The sequence below is a fragment of the Thermobia domestica genome, chromosome 6 (assembly GCF_964235325.1).
Source record: "Thermobia domestica chromosome 6, izTheDome1.hap1.1, whole genome shotgun sequence".
Taxonomy (NCBI): domain Eukaryota; kingdom Metazoa; phylum Arthropoda; class Insecta; order Zygentoma; family Lepismatidae; genus Thermobia; species Thermobia domestica.
The window spans coordinates 46,628,377-46,655,605 of record NC_137459.1 but is presented as its reverse complement, the minus strand read 5'-3'; the positions used below and the strand labels follow the sequence as shown (position 1 = coordinate 46,655,605).

Genomic DNA, 27,229 nt, shown 5'->3' with positions numbered 1-27,229 from the left:
GAGAATTAACTGGGTCGAGCGGGGAAACGAATGAGAGGGTGTTAGGAATGGTGGAGGAGGAAAGAATTTTAGATGTAATTGAAAAGAGGAATCAAAACTGGTTGGAACATTGAGAAGGAACTGTCATGAGAGATGTGCTAGAGGATTTGGTGGCAGGAAGGAGCGAAGGAGTTACAGTTCATGGACGGTATCAAAACTGAAAAATCGTACATGAAGACAAAAAGGTTAAGTGAAGGCGGTAATGTGTGCGAGCTTCTCAGTTGCTTCAAGTGACCTGCTAATTATGGCAGAATACATTTGGGTCATTCCATGTGAAATCAACCAAGCCAGAAACCTCATGGTGTCAGATTTCCATGAAATCGGTGCACATGTAGGCCCCCATGAGAGATGATCATGCACCAAGTTCTAGCCCTGTACCTCCTGTAGTTTGAGTACAGGGTGTAAAAAATGAAAAAAAAATGATGTTTTTTGTAAAACCTTGTTAGCTTCAATTGGTCATATCTCCCGTAAATATTAAGCTAAAGAGAGAAATAATATACCATTTTGAAGAGAAAAGAATAGGCTACAAGATATGTCAGGAACATTTATTTAAAAATCAAATATTATTTTTCGGGAAGTCCTGGGAATATTTTGGATCAGTGATATCTCAGAAAATACCCATTTGAATTCCTTGAAATTGGGTACCAAGGTCAAATGTAAACTTGGGCCAAGAATGGGCCTGAGTCTACAATGATTTTCGTGACCGTGCCAGGAGAGACACCTGGTGTACCAATGTTGCAGCTTGCCAATTTGTCAATACTGGTGAAGTAAGGTGTAAGAAATATTTAGCTATTACTGACCTGCTGGAAGTGATCAATTGTCAGTGGTGCATGTGCTGAAGCAGTCGACTGGCTTCTTCCATCTGTTTGTTGCTGAGCGTCTGTGTACGGCCAGTTGCAGCTATGGGATCAGCAAAAGATGATGTCATAAGCAGGCAGTGAGAGAACATGTGGTATATGTGGATATACAAAGGAAGGTGCTGGTCCATGGGGTCTCAGGAAACACATCTTTTCTGTTTCATGTGTCTCGTCAACTTGCAGAACAGAAGCAAGCCACCAGAAGCCATCATAGGTGCAAGTAAGTAACAAATCCACCGATTCTATCAACGGTAATACCAGCTTTTGAGCCATCTGGTGCAATTACTAACTCTTCCTTAAAGTCTAGTTTAGAAGAATATTGCCTCATTGGGATCTTTGTTTGAGACACAAGAACCACAGGGTAAAATTTACGGGTTCCAGGAATCGGTCGAGTTGCATCAAATCTGTCCTTTAAGAAGGTGGCTTCCTCTTCATGTTCTCCCTCTGTGCTGTACACATACACCATTTTAGAATCCTTGGTGTCATTCGTGGTCCAGCTGTACAATTGGCCTTCTAGAATGTTCCAGACGGTTCTAGAACTTTCTAGAATGTTCCAGATGATTCTAGAAATTTCTAACATGTTCCAGATGATTCGAGAACTTTCCAGAATGTTTCAGATGATTGTAGAACTTCTAGAATGTTCCAGACGGTTCGAGAACCTTCTAGAATGTTCACATATTTAGGTCAATGCAATCTACTACGATTGATGTTTCAAAGATCCCCATCGGATTACTGAATTACAGATTGCACCGGAAAAACATTACTGCTAGGTCAGTTATGCCTTACTTCACCAGTACTGATAAATTGGCAAGTTGCCACATTGGCAACCTCAGGTGTCTCTCCTGACATGGTCACACGAAAATCATTGTAGACTCCAGGCCCATTCTTGGCCCAAGTTAATACACACTTATACCATATAGGGCTACCTTGGTACCCAATTTCAACGAAGGGGGCGCGGTGGCTCAGTGGTAGAGCGTTCACCTTCGATCCCAACTCGCGCCATGTGGACTTTGTGATGAACAAACACCATGCTCGTGGGTTTTCTCGGGGTTCTCCAGTTTCCTCCCACTTTCTTCATTTCACTCATCTCTTATCATCACCGTCTCCTTTAGCCTAACCGTCATAACCGTGGGACGTAAAACTTACAGATTTCATTTAGAGGAACTCAAATGGTCACTTTCTGAGATACCATTGATCCAAAATTTTCCCGGAAAATGATATTTGATTATCAAGTACATGTTCCTAACATATCTTGTAGCCTATTCTTTCCTCTTCAAAATGATATATTATTTTTCTCTTTACCTCAATATTTACGGGAGATATGACCAATTAAAGCTAACAAGGTTTCACAAAAACATCAAATTTGACCTTTTTTTTTTTACCACCCTATTCTCTGAAACAACAGGGGTACAGGGCTAAAAATTTGGTGCATTATTATCTCTCATAGGGGCCCACATGTACCCAGATTTCATCCAATTCTAAGCCGACGAGTTCTTTTTTTTTTCCTAAAAATTTGGTTGATTTCACATGAAATGGCTCATTTGATGATGATCTGGAAATTTTTTAATATTTCTAAATGTAAGTCTGTAATCTCCAAATTTCTTACGTTTCAGAAATATAGGGACACTTCTGGCACCTAATACTACGTTTATACATGTCATTGTTCCTTTCCAAGGTTCCCAAGTCCTCTTCACAAAGATACCATATTTACTGGATTAATTTGAATCAATTTTTGAATTTCAAATATATATATATATATATATATATATATATATATATATATATATATATATATATAGCTTTCTAAGTTTTGCTATTTCCATAGATTGACATGGAGCTCGGAGCAGGTTAGCGAACAGTTGCAAGAGGCCGAAAAGTTACAGAGCAAACTATTAGAGGAGCAAATACGAACGGTTGATTTGCAAGAGAAGAGTGTTGCTGCACAGGAAGAAGTAATGAAACGGTGGAATATGTTGAGTAATACAGTAAAAAATTCACATGAACATGTGCAATATTTAATGGAAGAATTTAGGTAAGATACATTTTGGTTATGTGTTATTCGTTGTTAATTAGAATATTTCCATCAATCGTGGTACCTACCCTCTTTTTAAAGATCAATATTGTCACAAGCTTAGGTAGAATAATTTAACAAAATCTTAAATAGCCAATCAAGATCGATATTTATTTGGCTTGAAGCAAAAATTCTAAACATTTAAACAAGATTGACATTTATTTGGCTTCAGAGATAAATCGTAAGTAGCCAAACTAGATCGATTCTTTTTGACTTCAAACAAAAATTCTAAATGGCCAAACAAGATCGGCATTTATTTGACTTCAAACAAAATTCCTAAATAACCAAACATGTTTAACATTTATTTAACTTGAAATAAAACCCTAAATAATCCAACAAGATTGACATTCATTTGGCTTGGAAATTTCTAAATGGCCAAACAAAATTGACAATTGTTTGGCTTAAAAAAATACTGGAACAAGATTAAAATTTTAATTCAAATTGGTCAGCGATAAGACGGTGAATTGAATCTGAATTTGGCAGTGGTAGAGCGTTCACCTCTGGTGCTTGGGGTCCCGGGTTCGATCCCAACCCCCGCCAAGTGAACTTTGTGGTGGACAAAGACCGTGTGCGAGAGTTTCCTCGGGGTTCTCCCGTTTCCTCCCACTTTCTTCATTCCACCATTTCATTCATTACTCATCATCACCGTCTCCTTTAGCCTAACCGGCATAACCGTGAGACGTAAAACTCAAAGATTTCATTTCATTTTCAATCTGAATTTGGAAATTTGGGCATACTGACATGAAGCGTATTTGTTGGATTCACCATGACGTTTTTTTCTTTGTTTTTAATTAGATTTTTTAAATCAAATTTGATTTGTCTTTTCTTCGAAGATTTCTAATCATTTTTATTGCTTTAGGTGTTGTCAAGGACAGAACAGTGAGTTCGACTCCAACTTTGGACAGCTCCTGACCGTCTAAAATAAAACATCTTTCGCTCTCATTTCTGCTCTATACAGTACGACTAGATATTTACTAGGGATTTATTAGGAGTGCCATTTATAAGTTCACTCAGAAATATAAACAGTTTCCAGCAAAAGTGTATACTTCTTTTTTACATGTTCCCTTTGCAATAATTTAGAAACAAATTCAAGTTCTGTTTTTCTAGAAGAGAACTAAATTTTTGCAACTCACGAAAAATTATACTCAAATTGATATGTTAAGAACAGGAAAACATATTGGGCGAGGTGTACATTTTTCCTGGAGACTGTACACGTGTATCAACCTTATTTCGCGGCTATAAAATATACACTGAAGAATTTTTATGTACTTTTTTTTTTTTTTTTTTAATTTTCTGGCCTTGTCAATTTTGAAACTTTTTTTACTTAACATAATTTTCTTGTTTTTAAGGACATCAACAATCGAACAGAGAGGAATGATATTTGAAGTTTTTGAAAGACTCTCTTCACTGCAGAGCTGGGTAGTAGCGGAAATTTCCTGGCTACAAATGGTCTTCTTTTACGTTGTGGCAGCGATTATCATGTACATTGCCACGTCAGTGGAAAGAACAAAGCCTGCAAGATTTTATATGTTTCTTACACTGTCCATGAATGCAGCAATGGAAATCCTTATTTGGAAGATTTTTGCCTCAGATAACGATATAGATTTAAAAAGGACAGCTGTGAGTATTTTTGTTGCGTTTGGGTTTGGTTGTTAAGTCTGTGAAGTAGTCTAAGTTACTATCATGCTAAGACAGAAACTTGTCATCCATTTGTAATTTTAAAAGCGTCGTACTGGCAATTTTAGGTAAGGGAATATTTAGGGTTGTAATAAAGGTTTGAAAGATATGTGTCTTTGATACGATTGCAGTTACGGAAAAGGTACAAGGTTTGCCAGAGAATATGGTTTACGTATAATTTTCTAAACATGGTTTTACGTGAGCCTAGCTGAAAAAGTTTTTCCTTTGTTAAATTCTTTGTCTAGTCTATTACAATATAATGTTTCGTGTGTTTAAAGAACAGCACTCTATCTTTAAGCTGCAAATCTGAGGTACTCCTATTATATCCCACTGTATTATTGTTGCACATTACTTCATCACAATTTGCTTCTTTGTGTTGTGTGTTATTTAACCAAAATAATATAATCATGGCGAGTCACTTTTTTAATTAAAAGTTACTTTTTTTCAAGTCGGTCACTAAAAGTTACTTTTTTTTTTTTAATTTGTCACTAAAAGTTACTTCTTTGGGAGGTAAAGTGACTTTTTCGTGTGATTTATGTTTTGCATTGGCAGTTTTAAAAGAAAAATATTATAAAAATAAATGGAAAAAGGCAGAAACTTGTTACTCATTACTCTTCTGGAAGCTTCAGTACTTGCTGCCACAGGTGAAACAGTCAGCTTTATTCTCACTTCAGCTTTTATTCTTTCTAAAGCATAATGGATGGTTGGTGGATGCTTAAGCTCTCAAGGTGGGGTTGAGAACCCTTCTGTGTCTATTCTTTCTTCTATCATAATAGTCTTTTAGTTTTCTCTCGTAATAGTTAACGTTCCGCTCAACGTTGTGTGTGTGTGTGTTGTTCATCATGTTCGTCCTTTGTTATGCTTCCTGTATGTTCTTCTTAAGACTAGGTGATGAATTTGAATATTTCATGGCTTTGATAACTCTCAATGCTAAGTTAAATATAATGTCTGGAATGAAGTAGTTCGGAAGTAGGCCAGAACTGGTTCCACTTACTCAGAAGCTTCTTTCATATGCTAAGTCTGCTTACCGTAACTACAAAACATACTTAGAAAACCTAAGAAAGGAGGTTGCTCAAAATGAAGATGTAAAGAAGAAAACATGAATCAAAGCAACGGACAAAGAGAGAGGTGATGGAGAAATTGGCAAAGGAAGAAAGGGGCATGATGAGATTTTGATCACTTTTTGGTCACTTTTTCGTGTGCTTTTGGTCACTTTTCAACTATTTACAAGAGACTAGACCACTATGAGCCCTGCCATAGGCATTATTCTAAATATATCACGTCATTCTGGTAGTATAAGAATTTGGCTGGATATTTTAAGTCATATTGTACAGCTGTAGATTGGATTAAATTGGATTTGAGTTTAGCATCCCGTTTAGTAGCGAGGCTATATGAGACGTGGACCTGTAGGTTACCGTGGGATCCCAGCCGTATCAGTTCCCACCGTGAATTAAGCCCAGGTCTCCCGCGCCAAAGACTCATATACTAACTATATAGCCACGAGTGAGCTTCTACAGCTTCTACATCACTAAATATTCCGTGGTATAAATGATTGAAACCTACAACAAATGTAGGTAAATCGATAATGTAATTGGACCGAAAAAAAAAAAAAAAAGAGCGAGCATAGATGTTTATATGATCGCCACGATTACATCTCATTTCAAATAAGAAGTTACATGGTCTTGAGCAGGATTTTTTTTTTTTTTTTATTTTCCAATCGCAGTGCGCAGTGTTGTCACTTGGCAATAGGCGATAGTGTATACAGACTTCTCGCAGTACTGCGTATGTTGTCAATACCAGGCACACTATCTAAAAATATTGTATAACTATATTAATTGCTCTCTTTAGCAGGTAGAGAAATGAATTATGAATACATACGTGCAAACCTCATGTTCCTATGTCAGCTGGTCGCCATGATACAAAAATGAAATGAAACAGTTCAGTTTATCGTCCCACAATTTTGCCCTTTAGCCTAAGAACAAAGATGGTTAAAGGAAGTGGATGATGATGGAAAAATTGGTGAAATGAGAATGTAGGAGGAGACGGAAGTACTCGTAGAAAACCCATGAACATGATGTTGTCCACCTCAAATTTACTTGGCCGGGGATCGAATCAGGGACTCCACGCACCACAGGTAAGCGCTCTGCCACTGAACCATCGTGCTTCCGTTGTCACGATACAGACTACTAAATGTTCCATACAAAACAGTTACGAAAATATTTAGAATAATTTGTGTCGCTAGTATATTTTGATTCACAGTTTTGTTCAATATTTTTCAATATTGCAGAATCCGAATCTGCACTTAATATAGGGATTTTTATTTAAAATTTTCAAGTCGCCCCCTCCTCTACCCTTAGAGAGGGGGAGGGCAACTTCATTTTACGTTGGTTGAATAGATTTTTTTAAAATTATTGGATACGTATTTCGTGCCCTTTTAAATTGCAAGTGTATTTCTCAAGATATTTAGTTTATCATCAGCCTCAAGTGACGTACTATGATATTTATTTCTTTTTGATATTACGGTGCCATCTAGTAGTATAACGAAATAGTACTTCAAATAGAAGTTGCGTATTTTCGGTCGTAGAATCCGAATCTGCAATAAAAATAATGGGTTCCCATTTAAAATTTTCAAGTTGTCTCCCGGGGCTCTTGCTGTTCACAGAATTTTATAGGTCCCTAACATGGATACATTCTTGGGTAACTAGATTTGCCACTTTTTTTTGTCATTTGGGAAATATTTTAGGTCGCAGAGTTAGGTGAGACAGCCTGAATATAACACAAATAGGGTTGTCATCTTTTGATGAACCTGAAGCAGGACACACTTGTCGAGGATCTCTGTTCCTCTATACTCAAATTATTAAGAATAATAGAAAGTAATACATATGTTCATACATGAAAACTGCAATGAAAATTTAAATAAAAAAAACACACGAAACAGAAAACTCATAGCGTCAGCTTGTTGGCGGTTAGTTGAACAGAAGTTGTGAACCATTGAACAGGCACATATAAAGAATAGCTTCATTGACGGTAAATTCACTGCTGCTAACACGAAAGATTTTAGCAATAGAACCATATCGATATCTCGATAATCATAGGTACACATCGTGGGTCGAAATTTATAAAAGTATTTGGGATAATTTGACCTCCCGCCATATTGACGGGATAATTTGATATTTGGGATAACTTGACGTTCTTCTTAGGCGTAATTCGGGACAAGTGGCAACCCTAAGTAGATGCAATTGTAATTTGTCATTAACTGGCTACTACAAAATGCATTTTCAGAGATTAGAGCATTCATTCATTTTTCTCTTCATCGATCTTTATACCTTCTGAAATAACTGGTTCTAGAAAACATTCTGTATTGTTGAAATAATTATACTTTAAAGTACTTATGAAGATAAACAGAAAACAGTTTGTGCAGAGAAGATAAGCAATCAGAATTATTTTCTTAAATAATAATAATAATAATAATAATAATAATAATAATAATAATAATAATTGGAGATTCCGGTTGCTAGTATCAACCCATCAATTAATTTATCGTTATCGTTGCTTTAAATTTCAGAGGGTTATGTACTGCTTGTCAACAATAGATGTCAATTTTAAGTATCAAATTATTGAACGTGTCATTTCCAAAGGAGTGCATAATAGTAATTACTTGATTTACTGGTGTTCACTGTTCCTTTGCGTAGTTTCCTTCCCCTTCGCTCCCAAAAGAGCAGTTCTCTAGTTGAACACTTGTTTCTTATTACACTGTGGCTACTGCCCTGGAATGGAAGCCGGACTATGTATCGTATGCACTCATAAGTGTATCCCAACGTATTATTTAGGCCTGTTCCTTATTATTTTGAGGGGGGGCACGGTGGCTCAGTGGTAGAGCGTTCACCTCTGGTGCTTGGGGTCCCGGGTTCGATCCCAGCCCCCGCCAAGTGAACTTTGTGGTGGACAAACATCGTGCTCGTGGGTTTTCTCGGGGTACTCCCGTTTCCTCCCACTTTCTTCATTCCACCATTTTCACTCATCTCTCATTATCACCGTCTCCTTTAGCCTAACCGGCATAACCGTGGGACGTAAAACTCAAAGATTTCATTTTTTATTATTTTGAGGAGGATAAAAGTGAGTTAGTGATAACGTTGTGGTTGTATAGACATGTTCTAGGCTTGAAAGATAAATTTACTACTGTTTCTACCAAATAACAATTCATTTTTAAGAGCCTTATTATACAAGAAGTGAACTAGCAAACAAATAATTTCTTAAATGTTGAGAATTATTAACGTCACTATTTATAAAAGTAGCTGTTCGTTTCAAAAGGTTGCTGTACAACAGCTATCGTTCGTGGTATAAAATGTCTGTAATTTGCGGCTGACAATAACCCATGTTTCGGCACATCGAATTTTTTTAATTGCTGTAACAAAATCTAACAAAAATAAAAGAAAATGTGTATTTTTTAAAATACAAAAATAACAAGTTTTACTTCGCCTTGGCAGTTGCATGGGTTCAGAACAATTTTGTTTGTTTGTTTGTTGGTTCTGCGCGTGATCACTTCGTATCTTCATGCTAACATTAGTTTCGAACAAAAAACGTTTCAAATTTAAGAGAAAAATTTTTACAAAACCTTCTTAGGCTAATATACTTCTCCACACTCCCAAGCTATCGTTCCCCGGTAGCTTGTGTATGTGTATCTTATGGTTTGAAAAAATTGAGTGTTGCGTCCAGGCCCACTTTCGGGGAGAGGGTAAACCCTCCCGAAGAAGGTTAACCTTCCCTCTCACGGAGCTAATGTAAATTAAATTGAGATTTCATGTACTTTTTTGGAGGCACGCTCTTTAGCGAACACTGACCAATTTGCATCCCCCTCACATTTTAATTTTTTCCTGTGAGCAGAACTTTCTGGGAGAAAACCTGGTTGTATTTCCAAAATAATTTTTCACTATATAGTACTTAAGCACTGATAAAACTTTAGAACTATGCACTCCTTAAGCACACCTCCAGGGGACCACTGCTCGCAAGTAGTGGAACCACATCTCACGTACTATCAGAGTGCTGGGAAAGAAGAGGCTTCATCCCAAAGGTATTTCTTCTTCCTGGGAAGTTATATAATTTCATAGAACGTCTTTTTTTTTTCCCTTCTTTCTTTCTGAATATCATTTTCATTCTTCAATGTTCAAACTGCTTATTCTAGAAAGAAGCAGGATGAGGTAAAACGACTAAATACCTTTTCCACACCTGTTTTCGTGATAAAACTGAAAAGGAACACACTCGATTTAGCATTACTTCACATCCGTTGTAATCCGTTTAACTCAATTTTGATAGTTCGACTGTTTCACCTTTTCCTTTGAAGTATGCACTAAAATATAAAATATAAACTAATTTAAAGAAAAAAATACGAAAAAGAGTGTTAACATCTAAAAGGTAAGTTCCTTTTGTGCTAGCAAATAATATTTATGGTGTAAAGAATGTAACCTTTTGTAGTTTAACATATGATTTTGTTCCAGGATCGTATATACTGGTGGGTGTGGCTTTCGAGAAAGGTGGCCGTCATTGTGTGCACAGTAACTTTTTTCAAAGCGGCTTACAGCTACCGAGATTACAATCAAATAAATTATAAATTGCTTCTCAATATCGAGAAACAAAATGCAACTATTCTGGATTTTGTACATAAGATAGGTGAGTTGTTCTACAGATGTACAGGATATTTAGTGCTTTTAATATGAATATAAGAAGGAGTTACAAATCAAGACAGACACATGTCTCAAGACAACTCTTTTCTTTGTAACTATTATACATTATTTTACTTTACAGTTATGTTGAAAGAAATTGTAATTATCATTGAAAGTTTAAGAACCCTTTATATACACACATATATATAATTTTCTGTATTGTAGATATTTTGTTTGTCTACAACAAAATTATCACATACATATTGCACTGTTATCGTTTAGTTTCCATCTTTATGACTGTAGCAAAAATGCCAGACCTAAAGGGAATTTGTAAAGATCTAGAATAATTTTTTCGGACTTAGTCTCTTGATAGTAGTCCCACTTTTTGTGCCCAGAACTGTACGTACCCAGTGATCGTCCCGCACTCTATTCCACCGACAGTGTCTTCTAATGTTCTGACATTTTTGGACTTCATTTGAACGTTTCTTAGATCAATCTGGCATCTATCTTTAACCTAAATGTGAAGGAATGATCACTGCTGGGAATATATATCATCGACTCCATTGCTATCAATTTGGAATGGCAGTTCATAACAGTTCTTACATGCATTATAGCAGGAAATCCATGCGCGCTTACCACCATCTCTACATCTGCCATCCCTACTGGTTATATAGCCGTCAGGCTATAGTGCTGCCAAAATATCTTGATCCGACAGGGAGTGGAATTCCTTCAGCCGTCAGCAGCGCTTGGAACGGAAGATTAGGTGTCATGTCAATGTGGTATATCTATAGTACGCGTATTTTTGGTACTCAAGGTCTAGAGTTCCAGTCCGGGTGGGAGAGACTTGAAATTTGAGTGCATTACGGTGATTCGGATTCCATCTCAAACCGTAAATTCTTGCCTTATATAGCCTCGGAGTTGAAAAGGTGCACTAAACTACAACAAACAACACGATCTGTACACTTGTAACTATGTACACCATAGTTCATATCGTCAGGCTAGCTGAGCTTTTTCATGCGGTAGTAAACGTAGTGACATTTTCAGTTATTTTCTATTATTGCAAAGATAAACAGAATAGTTTGTTTAGATCTCTGTTCAAGAATTAAAATACATTTTGTTTCATGAATGTAAACTAATGTTTAATGAATTTATAAATTGTTTTTAATAAGACTTGCTTTTCACTTACTCTGCACATTGAAATGAATATTGGAGTTTGTATGATAAATATTAATAATGTTTCTTTGTTTTAGGTTTAACTGAAGCAGTGACACCAGATGCAATTGATTCCACCGCTATGGCAAAAGGTATCATTATTATTATTTTAAATAATTATAACTTATGTAATCGAAGCTGTTTATGTAATAAATAAATAAATATATATATATATATATATATATATATATATATATATATATATATATATATATATATATATATGTGTGTGTGTGTGTGTGTGTGTGTGTGTGTATGTGTTGTCGCAATTTTGAAGTTTCAGTAATAATCGAATTCGTTGTCATTGAAAATTAAAAAGTTTAAAACAAAAGAACCCAGTTAAAACCAGTCGAGAATGCTCCAAGAGCATTGTCAGAACGAACTTAAAAAGAATGGAGAGATGAAGCTGGAAGGATAACTGTCATTGTTCCTAGATGTAGAAGTATTTTTTTTTTATCCGCACCTTCTCTTTCTCGCAAAAAATAACAAAATATCATCTCTCTACGACTTACAGTTCTCGAGATATTGTTGCTTAAATATCTAGAAATTCGAAAAGTTTGGCCAATGTCTGGGGAACGGTGACCAGTTGGCCAATAGACAGTTAATTAGTGGCCACCGGTTACTATTTGGTACCAAAATATTTACCATTCTCTTAGGTATTGATCAACATCAGTATCATCTCTCTACAACTTATGGTTTCCGAGCTATGGGTCCTTATATATCTAGAAATTGGCCATTTTTTGGTCAATATCACGGGAACGGTAAGTCATAGAGAGATGATATTGATGTTAATCAATCCCTAAGAGAATGGTAAACATTTTGGTACCGATATTAATTGGCGGCCACTAGCCAACTGGTCATTGGCCAAACCAGTGGCCACCAATTACTATTTAATTCCATACTATTTACCATCCTTTCAGATATTGAGCAACACCAGTATCATCTCTGTATGACTTACGGTTCCTGAGATATGGCTTTTTAAATCTCTGTAAGTCGGCCATTTTTTAGCCAATATCTCGGGAATGGTAAGAGTGACGCGAAAGATTTAATATGCTCTATTGAATGCAGGGTTCAAAATTGAAAAATCGCAAATAACGGACAGACACACAGACATAGAGAATTCAGTAACGAATTTTTTAAGTTCGTTGAACATTTGTACGTACGAGTCTTGTTATATTGCAGGTTTGAAAAAAAGAACTTCTTTCAATTACCGTTTTAGTCTATGTGCCTGCTTTTGCTTTTTATTCGTGTCATGTTAGTGTCGGAGAGGGAGATTGTATTTTTTTTAAATATTTTGAAGATATTCTTTTAATTCGTTATGAATAGCCATTCTTGCGATCAACCCTGAGCATTTTTATTTATTTGTTTATTTTTGGTTTAGAATCTATACAACCGTAATATACAATATTAGAAGATATATTTTTATTTATAATAAAGCTATTTTTCATATGTTCAATGTTAAATTTATCTACAATTTCGCTTGCAAATTTGAAATGAATATTTTAAAATTATATATATATATATATATATATATATATATATATATATATGGGGTTATCCAGAAAATAAAAACCGTTTAGTTATACAAAACGAAAAACACAATATTTATTGGAAAAAACAGTTCTGTTATATACTTGAAGCTTCCTCCACTTCTCTACACAATCACCTATATTTAAGCGTTCGTCGAATCTGGTCACGAGTTTGAGAATTCCCATGTTGTACTCTTATGCCGTCAGTTCATTACTGCATTTTCCAGCTCTTCATTACTTCCAAAATGTTCACCGCCCAGAAACTCTTTCAGCTTAGGGAGAAAGTGGAAATCACTAGGAGCAAGGTCCGGACTATAGGGTGGATAATCAAAACTTTCCTATCCGAATTGATCCAGCAATTTTTGAGTTACAGCAGCAGTGTGAGGGTGGACAATGTCGTGGAGAAGCACAGTTTCCCCAGGAAGCATTCCCAGCCTCCTGTTTTGAGTGGCTCGCTGTAGTTTACTTAAAGTCTCACAGTAATGATTTACATTGATCGTAATGACTGTTGTTTGAATGCAGTGACCACCTGACTTAACGAACTGGTGGCAGAAGAGTGTAACATAGGAATTCTGAACAGATACGACAAATGTTTAAATAAAGGCGGTGATTATGTAGAGAAATAAAAGAAGCTTCAGGTATGTAACACAACTGTTCTTTCCAATAAGTATTGTTTTTCATTTTGTATAACTAAACGGTCTTTATGTTTTTGGATGACCCTCATACTATCTGTATATATTGTTTTGATTTTACATACTGGGCTAATGCAATTGAAGTATCCGAAAAATAAATAAATAAATAAATAATAATAATAATAATAAATGTGCAGTTGGACCAAGAGTCGTGAATAAAAACGCATCATACTTCTTTGGTTTCTGAATTTCAAAATCCCTTAGACACAACACTTAAAAATGAGCACTGAGGCCACCAGCTACAGCATGTTCGAATGAATTCAGGAACACCGTGGAAGTGGATCCTCACCAAAATGTTCGTGCTATTTGCAGACAAGTAATGCATACACTATGCCACTGTCGGTCTATCTCTTCGCGCAATCGGTAAGGTGAAAATATTGGACTTGTGTGTGCCACGAATAGACATTGGCCAATATAGGTCGCTGTCTATGGGTGTGCTATCCTCTAACTGTGCGGAATAACCAGCAAGATTTCACGTATTGAATTGTCACATCTGATGAAATCGTAGTCAGGTCAGTGCTTGGATCTTGATCAACCTCAAGACTTTCTAAAACTACATTTCCAGCCACAGAAAGTGTTCTTGCTGGTATGATGGTCTATGATGATCATGATTCATCACGTCTTTCTCCATTGAATACTGAGAGTTTCCTTGCCACAAATGAAAAAAGAATACAACAAAGTGATACATGTCAAACATACTTCATTGGTCGTCATCAGGCTAGAAATAAAGAAAAAAAAAATACGGAACAACAAAAAAGTAATTACCGCAGAATCCTGTTTAAGTTCTTAGAAACACACCAGCTTCATGCATTGCATCTGCTCGAATTCGAAAGCACAGTTGAGTTGAGTTTTGTGTTGTTTTTATTAATTAAGAAAGTTTTAAGTCATTTTACAACGGAAACTTAAAGTTTGAGTCAGGCTGGTATTCGCCTGCCAAAACTGAGGAAAAATCTGGGAAAATTGACTGAGGATAACTGGCCATGGAATTTGAACCTGTGACCCGCCAGTTATGATCAATAACTGTTCCGAGCCAGTGTTCATCTACGGACGTTTGTGACCATTACATGTGTCTTCTACTCTTTAATTTTTGTATATTGGTAATATATATATACTGCAATATATCTAATTGCTAACTATTTTGCAGAGCTTAAGAGCTCCGAGAATTCAACGGGGAAAGAATTGGTTTTGTCGGAGAACAAAATCATTGAAGAAGACGCTCCGTCAGAAGAAATGATGATTGGTTCCCCAGGAACGCCTCGAAGGAGTTTGCAGGCCAATTCAATGATAGACCATTTACACTCTCTACTATCAGAGCGTGATGTGTCTGTGGTGGAAATAATTGACACTGTTGAAGAACAAAGTTCAGGAAGTCAGAGATTAGGTGGCCGAAGACGGCGGCAATCCAAGAGGAGTGAACAAGCTGAGGTAATTACTCTTTTCAGTGTTCATTTCAGAAACATAGACATAATACATGCTCTCAATTTTAACTGAATTGAAAATAAAAACAAGAATGTTTGACTTATATATTTGTGTGTAAAATATCCATTTTAATGAATTGTTTACAGAGTTGTTAAGAATACCCCAACAATTATTTTTAGCTTTGCAACTTGAATCGTGAATTCGCTTTGACTATATGTTACATTCAAACCCTTTATAAGCTTAATGACCCAGAAGAGGTGTTAAACTTCCGCAGTCCGTTGTAAATGTTTCTATGTTGGTTCACGTAAGTTCGAGGATAGAATCCTGAAGATGAGGTCTTTGTAGATTTTTTTCTGGAAATTACCTAATGAGCTCGTCTTATTATTAAATATAGGGAACTAGTATCTTTTCGAGTTTTCTTTTGTAATGTCAGAAAGAAAGAAATACTAATTTTCTTCTTTAGAAAATATAAAACTTCCCTCTAGAAACTTAAAAGTTGTCTTCTTTTCCAAGAAAAAAGTACTTCAATTGATTAATACATACATAATTTTAACCTATGTAATAAAGTTGAGTGTGGAGTTTCAATTTGGTTGCTGAAACAAATTCGAAATTTAAACAGAAGCTTAATGAAATTAAGATAATATTTTTATTTAAACCATATGGTATTTATTAATAAAAGGAGGAAACAACCGATTTATACTTATTTTTACACACCAAATTCTCTGTAGGTGTGAATTCAATAACTTACAAAGAGTGAAAAAGTGATTTGACTGAACCGGGACTCGAATCCGGGATCTCTGGTATACCGTGGTAGTGGTCTGAGTGGAGAGTACCGACTGCAGGAGTGGGAGAGTATTTGGCTATTCTGGGAAGCGAACTGGGTGGCGTAGTGATTAAGGCATTGGCACGGTATGCCAGAGACACCGGGTTCGAGTCCTGATCCAGTCAACTCACTTTTTTTCCCTTTATAAGTCATATGCTATTTCTTTCATTTCTGTGGTTTTTAAGAAAGTATCCTTTAAAAACACTGCCCTTTTTGCCTCATAGACCTTGAACACATTCGACTAGATACATTTTTTGGTGTATGTTATGTATATTTTTCATTCACAATACTCAATTTTGTCTTTACCTCCTTTTAGAGACTGTTTATTTTTTATATTTGATGAATTTATATCTGTTCAGTGTAGTATCAGATTTTTGGCTAGCCGCAATTTAATTTGCACTGTTAACACGTTTCTAAGCTTTAACTGATGAGGCTTCTTATAAAGCCATATTAAGTTAAGTTATTAACCTTTTCTTCCTGCTTTTTTCTTAACGATATTATAATAATTATTTGTCTTTCTCCCTTTGTTCGCTTGTTGTTCTTCGTTTATTGAAGTTGAACGTTCCTTTTCTGGGTTGAGATTATGAGACGTGAACCTATAGATTAATGAGGAATCTGAACCACCGGAATACATTCTATGCTCTGCAATCTGCTAACAAACTAAGAACCCCGTGCACCGAAGGCGCGCGTGCTACCCACTACACAAGCGAGTAGGGCTTCCCCCTACTCATGTTGGAAAGAGAATCAGTAGAGCTAAACGTATAACATTTTATGCTTAACAAAGCGTGGGTTCGTTCAGAGTCACTAGCAAAAGTGCATGCTTCCCTCTAGAGGTTCTCCTCTTTATGTCAAAGAGAGAGAAATTCGTTCCAATGTTATTGTTGTTGAAGTTTAGCGTCCGTTTCCAGCACCAAGGCTGTGTGAGACGTGGACCTACAGTTTTAAGATAGAATCCAAACGATCGTAATGCATTGAGATTTCAGTGCTTTCCCGCCAGGAATCGAACCCGGAATTCTGTACAGAATAGTTGAGCGTGCTAGCCCCTAGAGTTGCAGGAAGAGCTAGTTCTGAAGTTATTGATGAACGAATGGTAGCCCTACGGCCTATATTGTTTAAAAATGCACGTTTGACGCTAACGCGCAAGGGCTAAAGATTTTTGTAATAGAGAAACGTACGAATAGATGGAGTTAAGCTACTCAGTATCAAACTGTGTAATACATACGGTGATAAAATCGATGTCTTAAGATGAGCGCAATAGGCCTGCGTATGAAATACATGCCAAGTACATACAATTTTGGCTCAAAGCCTTTGAGTAGACCCAGAAGATCAGAGAATAACCTAACTGTGGATCGGAAAGAAGTGGGTATTATACGTGGTGATATATAGATTGAATTTAGATACACTGTCGGAGTTTTGTTTCTGGTAAAAACTTTGTGTTTCTTAATTCATTACTGTTAGATTAAGGCTGTTGAATACATACACCATCTTGATATCACAGTCCATTGATTTATATGGGGTCCACGGTGGCTCAGTGGTAAAGCGTCTAGTGTGTGGGGGTCCCTGGGATTTTTGAAAAATCAAGGACACTATACAGGTGAAACAAAATTCCGGGTCCTGACTATCTTAGTAATGAGTAAAGATATGAAACATGGGAAGAAGGGAAAGTTTTTGGAATTGTATGGTTTTGAAATCTGATTTTTTTTTTTTTTTTTTTCAATTGCACCAGCTGTTTGGACTCCACACTGGTAATGTGCCCAATGTTAAATAAAGAAAAGCAACGTTACCAGTTCAGCAGGCTGGTCGAACGGGACGTAAAGCCACGCAAAAATGACATGAGGAACGTACACATTGTTGTCTGACGGAGCCTAGAACACCTCGAATATATTCCTCAACAATGCTGTATTGTTGGTATGGTGATTATCTCAAACACCCTGCTGAACTGGCAACATTGCATCCTCATTTAACATTGGGCACATTACCAGTATGGAGCCCAAATGGCTAGTGCAATTGAAAAAAATCAACCATTTTAGATTTAGAAACCATCTATTTCCAACAACTTCCCTCTCCTTCAATTTTTTCCGTATCTTTACTCATAATGGAGATAGTCTATGGCGACAGACTTTTGTTACACATCGTACGAATTCAACCGAACTCATCCGAACAGGATCAAATTTGGCATGGTGGTAGACTTTGACCTGCTATATAAGCGTGTGAAATACAATAGGAAGTTCGTAAAATAATTTCCGTTTCGATTTTTCTCCGCGGCAGCGCTACGATCGCAGTTCCGCTCATGCGCACTAGTTACTCTGATCCAAGCAGATCGAAATGACACCATTTTGAGATCGCTCTGTGTTGTGTGTCGTTCGTAGTGATTGTTTATAGTGGCAGCGTTGATTTAAAAAAAAAAAAAAAAAAAATCCTACCGCTTGTGAAATTAAATCAGTGATTCGTTTTTTGAATGCGAAGAATGTAAAACCAAGTGACATTCATAGACAAATCTGCGAGGTTTACAGAGAATATGCAATGAGTGGTTCAATGATGAGAAGATGGGTCCGACAATTTAAGGAAGGGCGTGATCAAATGCATGACGAAGAACGATGTGAGCGTCCATCTGTGGTTTCTGATGAACTGGTGAATGCGTCGAAGAAAGGAAGGTGTTACTGAAAAACTGAGTTTTCGTAAACTTTGCGCACGTTGGGTGTCCAAACTTTTTACTGAAGAACACAAAAAAACAACGGATGGACAGCGCACTTGATTTTCTGACACGTTATCATGATGATGGCGAGAACTTTTTATCGAGATAGTCATGGGGAATGAAACTTGGGTTGCTTATGACACCCCTGAAACGAAACATCAATTCATGGAATGGAGGCACACTTCGTCCCCAACAATGGTTAAACCAAAGCAGTACTTGACACCACGAAAAGTCATGTCACAGTGTTTTGGGACAGACAAGGCGTTTTACTGATTGAATTTATACCACGAGCTACAACAATTAATAAAGATGTTTATTGCGAGACGCTTAAGAAACTGCGCCGTGCAATACAGAACAAGTGCAGAGGAATGCTCTCAGAAGGTGTGGTTTTCATTCAGGACAACGCCCGACCACACACTCCTTGAAAGCTTTGGCTGGGACGTTTTTGGCCATTCTCCGTTCAGTCCCGACCTCGCTCCTAGCGACTTCCATCTCTTTCTGCATCTGAAGTCTTTCCTTGGTGGTAAGCACTTCAACAACGATGAATAGTTAAAAGAACATGTTACCACATGGTTAACAACACAGGCGGCAACATTCTATGACGCAGAAATATATAAACTTATACCACGCTATGAAAAATGCCTGGAAAATTTCGGGAGCTATATAGAAAAATAGTGTAAGTGTTATTGATTTTTGTGCAATACATTGCTTTCTTTATCTGTACTCGATTTCTTTTTTATTACCAAACGGAACTTACTTTCCGAACGAACTTCGTATGTTGTTCAGACTTCTGGTTCCTAACTTATGCACAATCGGAAGTTCTAAATCAATTCATTACGCATAATAAAAACGTAATAAATTCTGTTTGAATAGCTATGAAAGAGTAGTCTTGAACAGATGCAAAATAAAAATCAAATGAAGGACGATTTTTACGACTATGTATATTTCACTTGTATATTCATAAATTTAGCCTAAGTATAGTTAATATGTAACAAAGAATATTTTTTACAAAGCAACGAGCATTTAAATAGATTTCAAGAAACCATTAAAATCTTCGTTCACTTGAAAGAAAAAGAAGTACCTCCCTATACAAATCAATAAACTGAAAACCAGATATGAAGCGGGCACTGGGCAGTCTTTAACGATTTGAAAACGAGATCCCCCCCCCCAAGCATTGTTACAAGTCAGTACAAGTGATTTACTTGTTGGCTGTGAGTTGTATAGATTAAGTGAAAACGGATTTCATCCGGTATCTGCTAATTTTGCTACTAAAATTTTGGTTATTTATGATATAATGGCAGAAAAATGTAGCCACTCCACTGGCGGGGACTCAAAATTTCGATCTTCCGTTTGCCGGCGTTTGCACCATTGTTATATTACTTCTTCAAACTGCCAGCAGACACCTGTCAGCGGAGGTATGGAGAAAAAAGCACCAGAGCTGAGAAGATCTTATCTGACGATGGTAACTCAATAGGTACGAGTTCCCGCAACCCAGTGGCCAGTTTTTGTTCTCTCATCATTGTTCTGTACTGAATGGTACTAATAGAAAATGTAAAATATTTTCATTTCATTTAGTCTTTTATGAACGTTCACGCTACAATCGCCGGTTTGATTTTGTAACGTTTATTCTATATTATAAAATTGAAAGTAACTATGTTTGTGGCTCTTAATCTCTTGAACCACTCGACCGACCTCGATCTAATTTTCAACATTGATGACGTTCGGGCGGGCCTGGGAGTGCTTTTATCATTTCAGTTTGACGGAGCAACATAGGACAGGGGGAGATATACAAAAAACAATATACATAAAAATAAAAGTGACCATGTTCGTGAGTTCACTCTTGAACCACCCGATCGATCTCAATCAAATTTTCAACATAGATGACGTTCGAACCTAGGAAGTTTTTTTTTTTTTTTTTTAATTTCACTTTGACGATATATTTTAGGGAAGGGGGAGAAGAGGAGGGAAAATATATAAAAATAAATAAAACTTAACTCTTGAACTACCCAACCGATCTCGATCAAACTTTCAACATAGATAAGGTTCGGGCCTGAGATGTTTTTGTCATTTCACAGAACAGAAGAAACGAAAAAAAAAAAAAAAAAAGATGCACTGACATAAATTCGCACTTCTTTATTTCAACTATAAACTATATCTCATTCTATTACTCAACTTCGTTACATTTGTATTTCCGTTCTTGTCGCAAACTGCAAGATCAACAATTTTTTTCTCTTTCTTTTAGTTTCAAAAGTCATTAATACAACGCTTTCCTGCTTCTCGCATCGCTTCTTCAATACGAATACATGATTGCTTAATACGTCATTTTTCTCCTTATAAACGATGTTCATAAAATCAGGTTTTTGATTCCATTATACAGAATGACCAAATTTCATATTCTCTATTTTTTCTTTTTTTTTTAAAGAACAGAAGCTATTAAATTACAAAACTGATTCTTCTCTTTTCATTTGTTCTAATAATAATTTGTGCCTCGCCTTTCATAAGTCCCGTTACAAAACAAAATTTAACCAATTGGCTAAACATATCTTCACCATTAGGAAGACTCAATTCACTGGCGCCCACTAATACTACGAAAGAGACTCCACCGATATAGACTACTCATACCGGATGTGACCGATCCTTAATAAACTGATATATTTATTCATCACAATGATGACACTTCTGCCCATTTTGAGGGAAATGATAAACTGTTTTTGATCCTGCTTAGTTGGGACGGAATTACAGTGTTATTACCATTATGTGCATATTTCACAAGTTTTTCATAGTGATTTTGGTGTATCATAGTGTTTATAGTGTTTTCTAGTGCCTATAAAATATCCCCACAGGTGTCAGTGTTTAGTGCCGACAAATATCTCTCTTAACAATTGTTTATTTTCTCAAAATAATCTTCCAGATTATTTTTTTTTTCCACTGTGGGGGTGTAAGGATCCCCACATCACGATAGACGCACGTGTTAACTCAACACGTGCTATTGATTATAAACAGCCTAGCAGACAAGAAGCCGACACGGACACAGAGGAACGTCGAAAGAAGACGGACCTCACGGAAGGACCCGAAGAGGACAAATAAAAGGAGGACTACCGACCGACCCAGCATCAGTCGTCCAACTGATCAAATCACCTACACCACCCTGAGGTCGCACTGGACTAGGGGTACACCTATCCTTCCCGAGGTCGCACTGGACTAGGGGTCCTTTCTACAACCAAGCCTCGCGAAGCTGCCTTGAGCTGAGGGGGCAGTCCTTGAAGACACACCGGAACTGGCAGGTGCCTTGAGAGAAGGGGCACCGTGCAAAACACCTATTCTTCTCTTGGACATTAACAAAAGAAAACACTACTTACTCTTTGTAATCAAAGACGTTTTGTATTTTATAAATTTTTATAATAAATTGGTGAAGGGGATAAATCTCGGTCCATTATTGACTCTACCAAAGTCATTACAATATATATATATTCAGAGGTTGGAAAAAAAAAATCTAAAAAGTTTGCAAAAGTGTGAAAATCATACCTAGTATGGTGTGGGCCCTCCTTTTGTGTCCAAAACAGCTTGGATCCGACGTGGAATGGACGTATACAACTCCTGAATCGTGGTGTGTGGAATTTTGTACTATTGTTCCTCCAAAACATGCTCCAGCTTCTTAAGGGATGCTGGTGGAGGGTAATGAGACCGAACACGCCTTTCTAACTCAGACCACAATATCTCAATGATGTTCAGATCTGTTGATTGTGGGACCCAGGGAAGGTGTGATAGCTCCTGGTCATGCTCCTCAAACCATGATTTCACTGTTTTTGCAGCGTGACAGGGTGCCAAATCATCTTGGTAGATGCCATCACCATCAGGGAACAATATTTGGGCATGGTTAGAACCTGATCCCCAAAATGGCCTCACACGCCTTAGCATTCATCATTCCATGCAGGGCTATGATGGGACCTGCGGAAAACCACGATATCACTGCCCATACTGTAACAGAACCACCCCCATGCTTTACAGTTGGGAGCAGACAGTCTGTATCATAGGCCTGCGACGGTGTTCTCCATACGTAAACACGACCGGTTGTTGGAAACAAGGTGAAGGTCGACTCATCGGACCACAGTACGTGTTTCCATTGCTCATGATTCCACGCCTTGTGGTCCTTGCACCACTGGATACGCCTCTTCGCATTTACTGCTGTGACCAGGGGTTTGGCGATAGTGGCCCTGCCATGAATATTCATTTTATGAAATTCCCGTCGCACTGTTTTCGATGAAACCGGGTTCTGTAGGCCGGAATTGAGTTCAGACGTAATTTTCATTGCAGTGGTCTTCTTTTTAGCTGCTACAATCTGTTTTAATCCCCTCCGGTCCCTATCTGACAGGATTGTCTTTCGACCACTGTTGTGCTTTGCAGACGACGTTTGCCCAAGAATTGTGTATGCCCTCGTGATATTGGACACAGTGCCTTTCGATACCCCCACAATGTTCGCCACTGTTGCCACTGAAGCTCCAACCGGACTGGCACCAACGATCATGCCTCTGGAAGTCTGTCAGGTCGCCCATTTTACCGCACCACTTTCACACCACGACATTCACAGGTGAACTGGTTACTGCTGACGGAAGAGGAAGGTCCACAAGACATATTGAAAACAAAAAAAAAAAAAAAAAAAAAAAACGATCTTCAACCGCAACACGCGTTGTACAGTGGAGGGCCAAACTTACGTGTCCTATATGAAGTGTTTTTAGATTTTTTGTCTATCCCTGTATATATATATATATATATATATATATATATGTGTGTGTGTGTGTGTTTGTTTGTTTGTTTGTATGATCGATATTAGTGCCGAATCTATAGATTTCCAGGTCGCTGAACCGTGACATTTCTGAGTCCGTTCAAATCCAAATTCAGCCCAGCAACTTGGGGAGGGGGAATATATAAAAATTATCGAAATGACCAATATCAGTGTCAAATTCATAGTTTTCGGGGTCGCTGAGATGAACAATGACACTTCCGATGCCGTACCCCGCAACCTGGGGAGGGGAGGGGGATATATAAAAATAATCGAAAATGACCGATATCAAAGAGCGCTTTAGTAATAGTAAAAATTGACTGACTAACAAAACATACATTTTTTTTGTTTTGTTTTGTTTTAATTTAACTAACCCAGCGAAGGAACGTACTAAGAACTAAATATTCATTCTAAATTTTAAATTCTGTGTTAATAGTTTACAAATATAAATAATATTATTATTTTTTCTTTTCAGCGTCCAAGCCCACGATATTATTTAAGAAGTAGCCCACAAGTAATATGAAGTAATAAGGGACGTTAAGACTCACTGATTTCTGAAAAGTCACTATTCTGAAGCGCCAAATATCTTAATGAAGATTCAAGACTGAATTTTAATTTATTCATCGTAATTATGATGCTACAAGAAAATTTAGTATATTTAGAAGTTATTCATTTACCATTTTGGGGGAACTGCTTACACGGGTTGTGACAAAGATAGCAAGAATGATGTTTAAAACTTAAACATTTTAATTTATTGTTCGTCTAGTCATCACATGCTTCATAATACGTGCAGTACAATGACAATTAAATTTGTTCATTATAGTGCCAATATTTTTGATGAATATTCCTAGTCATTACAAAGAATTAATTATGATATATATATTATGATTCATTTATACATAATGGTTTTTATATGATGATTCATTTACATAAATATAGGCTTGCTTGTTTGGTTTCATTAATTGTGTACAGAACTGTCCAACGTGTTCAAATTGTTTGATTTTAATATTTGGAAGGTTTCTTTCATGTTAAGAACGATCGGAATCTTATAAGCATGACTTACAAAATAGTATAGAGCTCCCTCGTGTCTAAGTGGTAAGGGTACCCACCTTTGACGTGGGGAACCTGGGTTCGATTTCCGACGGGAGCTCATGTGATTCAGATTCCACGTTAAGCTGTTAGTTCACATCTCATGTAACCTTGCTGCTGAAAGGAACGCTAAACTCAAATCTCCCAAAATTGTCGGACAAAACGTAATGCAGTTTATTTCGATACGTTTACCAGTGTTACCACATGCCGAATATGTTATTTCCATGAATCTCTTATATAGGTAGTTATGTTTATATGGCATTGGCGTTCCCGTCTTAAATTCTTTTTTATCTCTCTTCTTTATCTTGAGTGTCCTCTATTCTCCATTCCGTCTCCCTCATAATCATCTTGCATCTTGTCCTCCTATCTCATCTCGGGCAGGAAATGTATGCTTGTGGTAAATTTCATAGCAAAAGAATTATAAATACGAAAATTAGAATAAGTAAAACAAAATGTTGCTGAATGTACAAGAAAGTTTTATTTTCGTTTTTTTATTCTTATTTACTGCTCTTTTGACATGAAATTTGCCACATACATATCTTTGCTGATTACACACATACTAACATTATAAGAAATACCGGGCGAATTCCTTATCAAATTATATTTTTATAACAACATATTTATAGACATGCGACAATAATTTTGGACGTAAGTGTACAAGCCATCTTAGCCTCCATTCTTGTAACCTTTTATTCAAGGATCCCACTTTAACAATGCATGTCATATATTCTTTCCTTATTTTATTTTCTCATCACATTACAGCTCCATATTATCATCCTCATATCATCTTTTTCTGGCCCTTTGTGATTGCTCAGGTTTCACTACTCTACCTAGTTGCCGGTCTTACTATGGTTTTACATATACAGTCTTTTAACCTACAACTTACTTTCTTTTCACATAGTACTCCGTTCATCCTCCTCCTACGTAGACAAATTAGGCCGTCTATACACTATGAGATAAATCCTAGGAAATATCTTAGGACAAATGATTCTATATATCTCGTAGGAAATCCTACCCTTGTGTGCTATAGACGTGAAGATTTTTCCTGTTTCACATCCTCTGAAGAGGTGCCAGGTCTCCCAACGCATACTTGGCCAGAGAGCTCCTTCGTGGCTAAGCGGTTAGCGTACGCGCCTTTGGCGTGGGAGACCCGGGTTTGATTCCTGGCGGGAGCTCATGTTGTTCCGATTCCTCGTTAATTGGTACGTCCCGTCTCATATAGCCTCGCTGCTTGAAAGGACGTTAAATTCAAAATCAACTCAACTCATACTCGGCCAGCAATGTTTTCCTGTGCCTTGTGTGTCTGTTGGTGATAAAGCGTTGACTTTGTATTATACAGTTGTATAAAAATGTATGTTCGTCGTGTGCACTAGTAAATGCGCAAATAGTATATTTGCTGGCGGGGAGAAAACAAATTTGTTTTCACTTTCTCTCACCTGATGACACTTAAATCGAAATCTTATGAATTTTCTTTCCGAAATAGAGCGTTCTCTAAACAAGAGAAATCTCATAGTATCGTTCAGAACATAGGAAATGATATGCGATCTGATGCCATACACATTGAGATTTTGACTCCAGGAAAAATGGTAAGATATTTCCTAGGATTTATTTCATAGTGTATAGCAGGCCTTACTTATGATAAAGTAGTGAAAACATTATCTTTCAAAACCTTTCCCGCTCGTCTATTTGCTATCGCGTGTGCCTGTGCTGTACGTGATCACGGGTGTGATTCTTGCTGGGAGAGCACAAAAATTTAATTTCATGATCACTCACTTTCATTAACATCGTGGTTTGCTTCACCTTTTCTATGAAAATAATTCTTTTATTGATCTTTTCGCTTTTTTAGCTAAAATTAATTAGTTGGTAATAAGGTGTTTGTACTAAGGTTGTGTAATAAGGTTAGTACTCCTGTTTAGTGGTTTGGTACAAATTTATATTTATTTATTAGTAATTTAAATTAGTTTACAGTAGTTATGGTTAGTAGTATTAGTAATGGTAGTTGCACCCAAGCCTTCGGCCCGCTGTATGCTATAGGTTAAAATCTTTTTATTTAAAAGCTCTAATTGTTTACATTAATTTGCTCACCAATTAATATGGGTCAGTTTTTGAGTTGCAATTAAATCGTCACAATAGTTTCAAGTCGGAAAATTACGAGCATTCTAGCGACATCTATGGTTACAAAAATGTAGCGGTTGCGATTAAAACATTTGAACAAGAACGCTTAGAAAAGGGAGGTGGGCCGTTTACTTGCTTTGTCGAAGAAAAGCTTAGGGCTGCGGGCTCAATAATACACTCTGTTTCAAAAAGAATATACTTATTACGAAGAATTATTTTGTCCAAAATATCGATCGCTGCGCCTCGGCTCGGCTATTGGAGAAACGAATACATAGTCTAGTTTATATTAATAGCCGCTAGATTCAGTTGTCTTCTGTTTTGCTTGGTAACCGTCATATGTTTAAAATGGCTACTCCGCAGCAGAAACCATTTTGTGTTATCGAGTTTGCGAAGTGCAATTCCGTGATTACAGTGCAAAGATATTTCAGGTTGAGGTACCAAATTGATCCTCCGAATGGGTGGAACATTCGCAGATGGTATCGACAGTTCGTAGATACAGAATGTGTATGTAAAGGAAAGAGTCCTGGCAGCCCTCGTGTTCCTGAAGAAAATATTGCACGAATTCAGACTA

The 27,229-nt window shown here is 36.9% G+C and overlaps 1 protein-coding gene across 1 annotated transcript in view; it reads left to right on the top strand.

Moving 5' to 3' along the window:
• LOC145687972 (uncharacterized) overlaps positions 1 to 25,052 on the top strand; it is a 36,149-nt gene extending 11,097 nt beyond the window's left edge. Inside the window, exons 2-7 of the mRNA XM_081761592.1 lie at positions 2,722 to 2,928; positions 4,317 to 4,587; positions 10,140 to 10,311; positions 11,555 to 11,608; positions 14,882 to 15,162; positions 23,930 to 25,052. Coding sequence (XP_081617718.1) covers positions 2,722 to 2,928; positions 4,317 to 4,587; positions 10,140 to 10,311; positions 11,555 to 11,608; positions 14,882 to 15,162; positions 23,930 to 23,977 — 1,033 coding nt within the window. The 3' untranslated portion in view covers positions 23,978 to 25,052. The remainder of the gene's footprint in view (positions 1 to 2,721; positions 2,929 to 4,316; positions 4,588 to 10,139; positions 10,312 to 11,554; positions 11,609 to 14,881; positions 15,163 to 23,929) is intronic.
• The last annotated feature ends 2,177 nt before the right edge of the window (positions 25,053 to 27,229 follow it).